Source organism: Entelurus aequoreus, linkage group LG11, assembly GCF_033978785.1.
Source record: "Entelurus aequoreus isolate RoL-2023_Sb linkage group LG11, RoL_Eaeq_v1.1, whole genome shotgun sequence".
Lineage (NCBI taxonomy): Eukaryota > Metazoa > Chordata > Actinopteri > Syngnathiformes > Syngnathidae > Entelurus > Entelurus aequoreus.
This window is the reverse complement of record NC_084741.1, coordinates 12,010,615-12,023,061: the sequence shown is the minus strand read 5'-3', so window position 1 is coordinate 12,023,061 and position 12,447 is coordinate 12,010,615. Positions and strand designations below refer to the sequence as shown.

Here is a 12,447-nt window from a genome sequence, read left to right as displayed (position 1 = left end):
AACACATGAACACAGTTATCATATGATACATTATCATATGATACATGAACACAGTTATCATATGATACATGAACACATGAACACAGTTATCATATGATACATGAACACATGAACACAGTTATCATATGATACATTAACACATGAACACCGTTATTATATGATACGTGAACACATGGACACAGTTATCATATGATAAATGAACACATGAACACAGTTATCATATGATACATGAACACAGGGACACAGTTATCATATGATACACGAACACATGAACACAGTTATCATATGATACATGAACACATGAACACAGTTATCATATGATGCATGAACACATGAACACAGTTATCATATGATACATAATAATATAACAATATCAACTGAAAAACATCAATATTTAAATGGTAATATCGAACCGACACTGATACCACCACCGGTATGGACACGGCCGGCGTTGTATCGACCCCACTTCCGTACTTTAAACCACGTGACCGGAAGCAGGGCACCTCGACCAAGATGTCCGCCGCCGATAAAGACACGTTCGCCGAGGAAGGAGACGGCATGGAGGAGCAAGAAGACTCGGCAGACGACGACGAGGGAGTGGACATGGAAGAGGAGGAAGGTGCAGACGGGGAGACCAAAGTCTACGTGCCCGGCATTGAGCCTCTTCAGCCGGGGGAGCGTCTGGAGATGGACCAGTCCGCGTACCGCATGTACCACGAGTGTCAAACAGGCGAGACACTAACTTGCACTAACTTCTAATTAGACACGTAATGTCACATATTTATAGTTTTTATGAATGTCTTGTAATTAGACACGTAATGACACATTTATATATAATATTTTTAATAATGTCTTGTTTACGTGCAGGCGCGCCATGTTTGAGCTTCGACATCCTGAAAGATAACAATGGCGACGGAAGGGAAGACTTTCCTCTCTCTATGCTGCTGTGTGCCGGCACTCAGGCCGACAAAGCCATGGCCAACAGGTCGGTGCTTTTATTCCAAATACCAATAAACTAACTGTATCCAATTATCTAACCTCGTCCTGCGTTAGGGGGCAACTGCACTTTTATTTTGAAAGGTCCTCAATCACTCACTTCCCAATGTAAGACAAGAACACACGTTTTTCCTTTTCATTCACTTATAACACTACTACTAATCAAGGCAGACTTCGTGAGAGACAACAAATATAGTAAAGCAATCACTTACTGTACAACCTCTGCTCTCACATTGAGACTGATGTTTATATCTTCCCGTTTGCATCAACAATTTATCATTATTCTCACAAAGGGTGAAAAAATGTGCTGCAGGCGAGCTTCTAAATCATTAATAAAAGCTAATAAAAGTTGGCGAACAATGGAGCTAACGGGACTAGTTCTATTACACCTTTTAAGTGCTCTAGAAACATCCAAAACCCTCTATTAAGGTGTTATATACACACTGTAAGTATATATGTAATGTAGTAACATTCATAACATAATATTTACATATTTGCTCATTTTAAGCATACAGCACATCGTTCGCTATTCCCTTCAACAACAACACTACTACTAATCAAGGCAGACTTCATGAGAGACAACAAATATAGTAAAGCAATCACTTACTGTACAACCTCTGCTCTCACATTGAGACTGATGTTTATATCTTCCCGTTTGCATCAACAATTTATCATTATTCTATATTCTCACAAAGGGTTAAAAAATGTGCCGCAGACGAGCTTCTAAATCATGAATAAAAGCTAGTAAAAGTCGGCAAACAGTGGAGCTAACGGGTCTAGTTCTATTACGCCTTTTAAGTGCTCTAGAAACATCAAAACCCCTCTATTAAGGTGTTATATACACACTGTAAGTATATATGTAATGTAGTAACATTCATAATAACATAATATTTACATATTTGCTCATTTTAAGCATACAGTACAACGTTCGCTATTCCCTTCAACAACACTACTACTAATCAAGGTAGACTTCATGAGAGACAACAAATATAGTAAAACAATCACTTACTGTACAACCTCTGCTCTCACATTGAGACTGATGTGTATATCTTCCCATTTGCATCAACAATTTATCATTATTCTCACAAATGGTTAGAAAATGTGCCGCAGGCGAGCTTCTAAATCATGAATAAAAGCTAATAAAAGTCGGCGAACAATGGAGCTAACAGGATTAGTTCTATTACGCCTTTTAAGTGCTCTAGAAACATCCAAAACCCCCTATTAAGGTGTTATATACACACTGTAAGTATATATGTAATGTAGTAACATTCATAATAACATAATATTTACATAATTTGCTCGTTTTAAGCATGCAGCGGCGTATTAATTTTACAGACACATCACAACGCTCGCTATTCCCTTCAACAACACTACTACTAATCAAGGCAGACTTCATGAGAGACAACAAATATAGTAAAGCAATTACTTACTGTACAACGTCTGCTCTCACATTGAGACTGATGTTTATATTTTCCCGTTTGCATCAACAATTTATCATTATTCTCACAAAGGGTTAGAAAATGTGCTGCAGGCGAGCTTCTAAATCATGAATAAAAGCTGGTAAAAGTCGGTGAACAATGGAGCTAACAGGATTAGTTCTATTACGCCTTTTAAGTGCTCTAGAAACATCCAAAACCTTCTATTAAAAAGGTTTAGTGGCCACATGCGTGGACAGCACCTTTTAGCTCTTATTTCCAAAATTGTGTACACTACTGAATTGGGGTCTAATGGCCACTTATGTGGACACTTATACTGCCATCTGGTGGTGTCAGAAGAGTATAACATACAATGGAATTTTGAAAAAAAAAGTGTTAAAATAAGAATTAGCATGTCACTAAACATGAAGTACACGTTTGTGTACTTATGGACTAAGTACATCATATCAAAAGATGATTCTTAGTTTTTATTCTAATTAGGGTCCAATAAGCCCAAATAGCAAAGAGAAATAAAAAAAGCATGTAAACAAACAGCTTGGGCCTTAAGAGGTTTTAAAAACGGAATGGAATTTCAACTTTTTTTTACTGAATGAGACACCCGGATTGTACGTGAAAATAAAGAATGTGGGATTTACAATATTAACTATGAAGTATAAAACACTGAATATTGACATATGACCGTCACACCCCCTCTCGGTTGACATATTTTACTATCAAGTGAAATGCAACAAAAATACAACACAAACAACGAAATATGAACGCGAAGAGTAAAAAAAAACACCTACAATGTGGTATATCACTAAGATTTACAACTTTGTTGTAAAATTCTCCTTCCGTGTCCGTCCCTGACACCCACATATCAGGCTCTGGAAACACTCTGTGGAAACACTCCCCACCCACACTGCTTGGTGCCTCGTCTGAGCTGCTGTGACTTAAATTACCTTAGTAACTCATTAGATTACCATAGTAACTAGTATATTAAAGTTAAAGTATCACTGACAGTCACACACACACTAGGTGTGGTGAAATTACCCTCTGCATTTGGCCCCATCCCCTTGTTCCACCCCCTGGGAGGTGAGGGGAGCATTGAGCAGCAGCAGTGGCAGCGCTCGGGAATCATTTTGGTGATATTATGCAAACGCGCCGATTCCAACCATTGAAATACTTTGTATAGTTGAAGACTTCTGGGGCCGTACTTATCAAGCTTCTTAGAATTACTCTTAAGAAGTCTGCTAAGAGTTGACTTAAGAGTAAATAAATTATTCGCTGAAAGCTGAACTTAAAAGTTAGTTATCAAGCATCTTACTCACACTTTCAGCGAAGTGTAGGACGGAATCTTAAGTGTCACACTCAGAGCTGAATTACGACATTACTATGTGCCGTAAACGGAATTTTAGGTGACGTCATTTCTGTGTCCATAGAAATGACCAATCATGGAAGGGAATCCGTTGTCTAAGAATAAAGAAATATCTTGGAAATATTTAAGTGGACAATGGGAGTGTATATTTTGACAATAAACTACAAAATAATACAAAACAAACTAGTCCCCGCCGGCACTCACGCTACCGCTCCCTCTCTTCTATCGCCCACACACTCACTGACGTCACTCACCTCACGGCCACACACATACGCTACTCTCATAACATTTTCTTTCCAATTCATTAATTAGGCAACTAATTTGAAACTGGTGTGGGTGGCTCTATATATACTAGCCCACTGCAGACACATGCAGAAATCAACAAGGAATCGAAAAGTATTAAATCTGTGACAAAAATAATATCCGCTCTGTCTAAACGATACCGTTTGATCAGCTGCTCGTCATCAAAAAAACAACAACATTGTTCCGTTTCCTGAACGTTCGCGCACGTCTCTCTCGCCTCAGTGCCATCCCCTGCTGGCAACTCCTAACCACTTAAGACACCTCTGAAGGTCTCTTAAATATCGTGGAGAGTAGGAGTGATTCTTATACTTAAGAACGTTGATAAAAAGCTTTTATTCTTAAGTTTGAGAGTAGGACTAAATTTCGCAAATTCTCAGGACTTAAGTGTAAAATGGCACTCTAAGAAGCTTGATAAGTACGGCCCCTGGTCATTAGAAAACATGACTGCACATCATAATGGCGGCTACACTTTCCATCTTAAAGATCTAAAACAATTATTTGGTAATGTCCGACGGGCCAGATTGAAAAGCTTAACGGGCCGCATGTGGGCCCCGGGCCTTAATTTGCCCAGATCTGAGCTAACGGGACAAGTTTTATTACGCCTTTTAAGTGCTCTAAAAACATCCTAAACTCTCTATGAAGGTGCAGGGCTCAAATTTTACAGCTTCTTTCGCTGTAATGCCCAAAAAAATGGACCAACATTTGCAGCAAGAACATGCCGTGACCGCCCTTGACTTGTTACTTGTTAATGGATGAGGGATGTAACAGTAAACAGTATAATGATAATTTGCGATAGTTAGTAATATCGTTTAATGTTTTTAATTACAGTAATACCGTTTAATTTTTTAATTACCGAAAAACCGTCATTTATTAATGCATTTTGGGCCACAGGAAGTCAGGCGCATGCGCACCACTGCTCCCCTCACCTCCCAGGGGGTGATCAAGGGTGTCAGGTTCAAACACCGATGACATCTATTAGACAAGACAAGAAGCAAAGAAATCAAACAGAGACAGGATTCAATTTAGCTCATGAGGAGAGCACCTGTGTGCCTGCACCCTCGTACGGCGTCACCACACCGCTCTGACGAGGGAGTTCCACGCCTCCACTTTTATTTGGGCCTTTTCTGGTTACATAGCATTACATTACATTACGCAGCCGCTCCTAAGGGGAGGTGGTCATAAACAGCTTTTGCACTCAGTCATAAACAGTTCAAAGAAAAGGTGCCTGGAGCGGTCTCAGGTCCTGCTTCCTCTCCGCTTTGTAGATCTCGGGTCAGGACAAGGTCTTTCCTGTGGCTGTCCAATAGATCAGGGAGACCGACACCTCCACGTCGCATCCCATCGCACACAGTGGAGGTTTACAAGCATCAGGCCTTTTTCTTGATAAGGACAAAGACAGCTTTTGTCTTCTCGCAGGGCAGCCTGAACTCAAGTTGTGTGATAACCTATATACAATTATTCTGACAAAGGGTGATGGCTCAAATGCAGAGAATAATTTTGCCACACCTTGTGTGTGTGTGACAATCATTGCTACTTTAACTAGCGTCGTTTGGCTTGATGATCATGGCGGACCAACGATACAGACTTTGCTGCGGAGATTTCCCCTCGGAGTAAATGGAGCCAAGCACTTGGTTTCACTTCATTTTCCCTCGCCTCCCGCCGTGTGTTTAAGAGCACACTGCTGTGTTTAGATGGAGACAGGTGTGGACAATATTGTCCCCACACTAAAAGTATACATTAGCTATCCAAGCACTTGGTTTCACTTAATTTTCCCTCGATTCCCGCCGTGTGTTTAAGAGCACACCGCTGTGTTTAGATGGAGACAGGTGTGGCCAATATTGTCCCCACACTAAAAGTATACATTAGCTATCCAAGCACTTGGTTTCACTTCATTTTCCCTCGCTTCCCGCCGTGTGTTTAAGAGCACACCGCTGTGTTTAGATGGAGACAGGTGTGGCCAATATTGTCCCCACACTAAAAGTATACAGCGAAGGTGAAAACTATTTGTTTTGCAGCAGGCGATGTGTCACAACTTGTTAATAAAGACTTTAGTTTGTTGACTGGGATGTCCACTGGTCCTTTATTTAACTGCAAACTGTATCAGTGTACAAATAACATCAATACTGGCTAAATGTTTTGTCATCTCATCGAATTGAACGCAGGCCGTGAAGATTGTTTACTCGATGTGTGAGGTATCACTCCTGTATTTTTTATGTTGGCCAAACTGTCGTACTGAAACACTAGGGAGGCGTTGGAGAAGAACAAAGCTTGTTTATTAGACTTCATCTTCATTAGCCAAACTGCTTTGTTTTATTTTGATATCAAAAAGTAAACACAAGGTTGTTGTTTTTTACTTGAATTGTTTTTTTCATGTCACTAAGGTGTTACTTCAAAAACCATTTATGTGACATCATTTTGTTAATGTTTTATTGTGTATAGTTAATTCCTATACAACATATTTCTGCTCAAACTCTTAATGGATCTGTCCCGATACATCATCTACATCATGGGTGTCAAACTCTGGCCCGCCGTGTAATTTCACTTGGCCCTTGAGGCGATATCAAATTAACACTAAAGCTGGCCCGCTGATTATATATTGCGGCGGTGACACCGCATTCACCGCTAATTCTAAAACTCGCCAACCCTCCCGGGAGTCTTCCAAACTTCAACGTCCCTCCCGAAACTCGTCACGTCTGCTTTTCAGCCAGTCCAACGAGTGCTGGCCCAGTCACATAATATGTGCGGCTTCTGCACGCACACACAATTGAATGCAACGCATACTTGATCAACAGCGATACAGGTTACACTGAGGGTAGCTGAATAAAAAAACTTTAACACTGTTACAAATATGCGCCACACTGAATCCACACCAAACAAGAATGACAAACACATTTCAGGAGAACATCCGCACCGTAACACAACATAAACACAACAGAACAAATACCCAGAACCCTTTGCAGCACTAACTCTTCCGGGACGCTACAAGGTGTGTGTGTGTGTGGGGGAGGTTTGGTGGTAGCGGGGGTGTATTTTGTAGCGTCCCGGAAGAGTTAGTGCTGCAAAGGCTTCTGGGTATTTATTCTGTTGTGTTTATGTTGTGTTACGGTGCGGATGTTCTCCCGAAATGTGTTTGTCCTTCTTGTTTGGTGTGGAATCACAGTGTGGCGTATATTTCTAGCAGTGTTAACGTTTTTTATACCGGCACTCTCAGTGTAACCTGTATCGCTGTTGATGACGTATGCGTTGCATTCACTCGTGTGTGCATACAGAAGCCGCACATATCCTGTGACTGGGTCTGAACGATGTTAGAATGGATGAAAAGCGGACGTGACGATAGCTCGTAGAGTACGTTTAAGGCACGCCCCCAAGACTGTGGTCCGGGTGGACGAGATATAATGACTGATGAACACCTTGGTTGGATAATGAAGGTTGCCTCAGCTCAAAGCCTGAGCCCCGACATTAATGAACTAGCATCCAAGAAAAGATGGCAGGTATCTGGCTTGGGCACATCAGATTAGATCAGTGTGTTGCAAACTGAGCAGTTTAAAGTCCTGAATGGTTGGTTTATTCATTATTTTATTTTCAAATGTATTAGCCTGTGGAAAAAGTTAATGTTGATATTTACCCCAGAAGGCTGCAAATAGAAAAGAGGCATTCAATTTTTATTTAAATTGTATTTGATATGCCATTGATATTTTATTATTATTATTTGAAACTGGATTTTGCATGTCACTATAAAGTTATATAAGCCTGGCTTGTTCAATGCAAAACTTGTTTGGGTCCCTATTAAAAGGTTCATTTGTTCAACCTTTGCCCGCGGCTTTGTTCAGTTTTAAATTTTGGCCCACTTTGTATTTGAGTTTGACACCCCTGATCTACATGTACATATAAATGTACATAACTTAAAAATATAAATAAATAATAATAATAAAAAGCTCCCTCTATAAAAATGTAAAAATAGAGATAAAGGCATCATGTAATGACAAAAAGCTGACAAGTTGATATAAAAAACCTAATAATTGTCTACAAATATGTGGATAACGTTTATCTATAATCTTTTTATTAGACATTACAAATGACATGATGGTATTATGTTCGCACCCCAACACTGCTTTACCTAACAATCACTAATCATGATTTCAATATTGATAACAATAATCTTAATTATTACTTTGGCCATAATTGGCAGCCCTAAATCTCATACATGAACACTATTTTTTATCTATTTTATATATATATGTATGTATGTGTGTATGTATGTATGTATGTATGTATGTATGTATGTGTATATATATATATCTATATCTCCTGCCTCGAAAGAAAATAAAGTTTGCCTTGGTACCCTAAAATATGAGCCCTCCTTTAAGGCAACACTTGCCTTGACCTTAAAAAGTTATAATTGGAGGCCTGAAGATGTTCTATACACACTAATGTTGTCCCGGTACCAAAATCACTTTAAAAAAAAAATGGCATTATTGTCTTTATTTTAATAAAAAATCTTAGTGTACATGAAACATATGTTTATTATTGTAATTTAGTCCTTAAATAAAATAGTGAACATACAAGACAACTTGTCTTTTAGTAGTAAGTAAACAAACAAAGACTCCTAATTAGTCTGCTGACGTATGCAGTAACATATTGTGTCATTTATACACCTATTATTTTGTACACATTATGAGGGACAAACTGTAGAAAATGAATTATTACTCTACTTTTTCATTTACTGTTAATATCTGCTTATTTTCTGTTTTAACATGTTCTATCTACACTTCTGTTAAAATGTAATAATCACTTATTCTTCTCTTCTTTGATACTTTACATTAGTTTTGGATGATACCACATATTTAGGTATCGATCCGATACCAAGTAGTTACAGGATCATACATTGGTCATATTCAAAGTCTTATTTCCTGAGTTTATAAAAATAATATAACATTTAAAAAAAAACAAAAGATGTTGTGATGCCAAAAAATATCAACGTAATCATAGTAGTGATACATGAACACAGTTATCATATGATACCGTACATGAACACAGGTATCATATGATACATTAACACATGAACACAGTTATCATATGATACATGAACACAGTTATCACATGATACATGAACACATGAACGTACTTATCATATGATACATGAACAAAGTTCTCATATGATACATGAACACAGTTATCATATGATACATGAACACAGTTCTCATATAATACATGAACACAGTTCTCATATGATACATGAACACAGTTATATGATACATGAACACAGTTCTCATATATGATACATTATTACATGAACACAGTTGTATGATACATGAACACAGTTCTCATATGATACATTATTACATGAACACAGTTATATGATACATGAACACAGTTATCATATGATACATGAACACAGTTATCATATAATACATGAACAAATGAACAGTTATGATGCATGAACACAATTATCAAATGATACATTAACACAGTTATCATATGATACATGAAAACAGTTATCATATGATACATGAACAAATGAACACTTATGATGCATGAACACAATTATCAAATTATACATTAACACAGTTATCATATGATACATGAACACAGTTATCATATGATACCGTACATGAACACAGGTATCATATGATACATTAACACATGAACACAGTTATCATATGATACATGAACACAGTTATCACATGATACATGAACACATGAACGTACTTATCATATGATACATGAACACAGTTCTCATATGATACATGAACACAGTTATCATATGATACATGAACACAGTTCTCATATAATACATGAAAACAGTTCTCATATGATACATGAACACAGTTGTATGATACATGAACACAGTTCTCATATGATACATTATTACATGAACACAGTTATATGATACATGAACACAGTTATCATATGATACATTATTACATGAACACCGTTATATGATACATGAACACAGTTCTCATATGATACATTATTACATGAACACAGTTATATGATACATGAACACAGTTCTCATATGATACATTATTACATGAACACAGTTATATGATACATGAACACAGTTATCATATGATACATTATTACATGAACACAGTTATATGATACATGAACACAGTTCTCATATGATACATTATTACATGAACACAGTTATATGATACATGAACACAGTTATCATATGATACATGAACAAATGAACAGTTATGATGCATGAACAAAATTATCAAATTATACATTAACACAGTTATCATATGATACATGAAAACAGTTATCATATGATACATGAACAAATGAACAGTTATGATGCATGAACACAATTATCAAATGATACATTAACACAGTTATCATATGATACATGAAAACAGTTATCATATGATACATGAACAAATGAACACAGTTATCATATACATGAACACATAAACAGTTATCATATGATATATGAACACAATTATCATATGATACACGAACAAATTAACAGTTATCATATGATATATGAACACAATTATCATATGATACATTAACACATGAACACAGTTATCATATGATACATTAACACAGTTATCATATGATGTATGAACACAATTATCATATGATACATTAACACATGAACACAGTTATCATATGATACATTAACACAGTTATCATATGATAAATGAACACATGTATCATATGATACATGAACACAGTTATATGATACATGAACACAGTTATCATACGATACATGAACACAGTTATCATATGATACATGAACACATGAACACAGTTATCATATGATACATGAACACAGTTATCATATGATACATTAACACAGTTATCATATGATACATTAACACAGTTATCATATGATACATGAACACATGAACACAGTTATCATATGATACATGAACACATGAACACAGTTATCATATGATACATGAACACAGTTATCATATGATACATGAACACAGTTATCATATGATACATGAACACATGAACACAGTTATCATATGATACATTAACACAGTTATCATATGATACATGAACACATAAACACAGTTATCATATGATACATGAACACAGTTATCATATGATACATTAACACAGTTATCATATGATACATGAACACATGAACACAGTTATCATATGATACATGAACACATGAACACAGTTATCATATGATACATGAACACAGTTATCATATGATACATGAACACATGAACACAGTTATCATATGATACATGAACACAGTTATCATATGATACATTAACACAGTTATCATATGATACATGAACACATGAACACAGTTCTCGTATGATACATGAACACAGTTATCATATGATACATGAACAGTTATCATATGATACATGAACACAGTTATCATATGATACATGAACACAGTTATCATATCATACATGAACACATGAACACAGTTATATGATACATGAACACAGTTATCATATGATAAATGAACACAGTTATCATATGATACATGAACACAGTTATCATATGATACATGAACACAGTTATCATATGATACATTGACACAGTTATCATATGATACATGAACACAGTTCTCATATGATACGTGAACAGTTATCATATGACACATGAACACAGTTATAATATGATACATGAACACAGTTATGTGATACATGAACACAGTTATCATATGATACATGAACGTACAATGCATCTGTAAAGTATTCACGGAGTGGCGTGGCTTGGTTGGTAGAGTAACCGTGTCAGCAACTTGAGGGTTCCAGGTTCGATCCCCGCTCACGCCATCCTCGTCCCTGCCGTTGTGCCCTTGGACAAGACACTTTACCCACCTGCACCCAGTGCCACCCACACTGGTGTAAATGTGCCTTAGTTCATGGGTTTCACTGTGTATACTGTGAGAAAAGCGCTATATAAATATGATTCACTTCACTTTTTCCACATTTTATGTTGCAGCTTGATTCCGAAATGGAATAAATTCGTTTTTGTCCTCAAAATTCTGCACACAATGCCCCATAGTGACAATGTGGTAATGTTTTTAGAGCTTTTTTGAAATGCATAAAAAAATCAAACTTAGAAATCGCAGGTTTGTAAGTATTCACAGCCTTCGCCATGAAGCTCAAATGTGAGCTCTACATTTCTCCGCCAAGGCTGTGAATACTTATGTACGTGTCATTTCTTAGCTTTTTATTTCTAACCCTTTTTTTTTATTTAAAAAGCTTTAAAAAAACATTTTCACAATGTCATCATAGGGTATTGTGTGTACAATTTGGAGGACAAAAATGGATTTGTTCCATTTTGGAATCGTGCTGCAACATATGTGGAAAAAGTGACACGTGGTGAATACTTTCCGGATGCACTTGATTGAGTCCTGCTGGGATT

General features: G+C 36.8%; 1 protein-coding gene across 4 annotated transcripts in view; it reads left to right on the top strand.

The window, feature by feature from the left end:
• Window positions 1-473: 473 nt before the first annotated feature.
• The window catches only part of grwd1 (glutamate-rich WD repeat containing 1), a 27,366-nt gene continuing 15,392 nt past the window's right edge, over window positions 474-12,447 (top strand). For all 4 annotated transcript variants that reach the window (XR_009827718.1, XM_062062511.1, XM_062062513.1 and 1 more), the window contains exons 1-2: window positions 474-730; window positions 868-985. Coding sequence is in view for 3 of the 4 variants with exons in the window: in XM_062062511.1 (XP_061918495.1) it covers window positions 514-730; window positions 868-985 (335 nt within the window). In the remaining variant the exon portion in view is untranslated. The remainder of the gene's footprint in view (window positions 731-867; window positions 986-12,447) is intronic.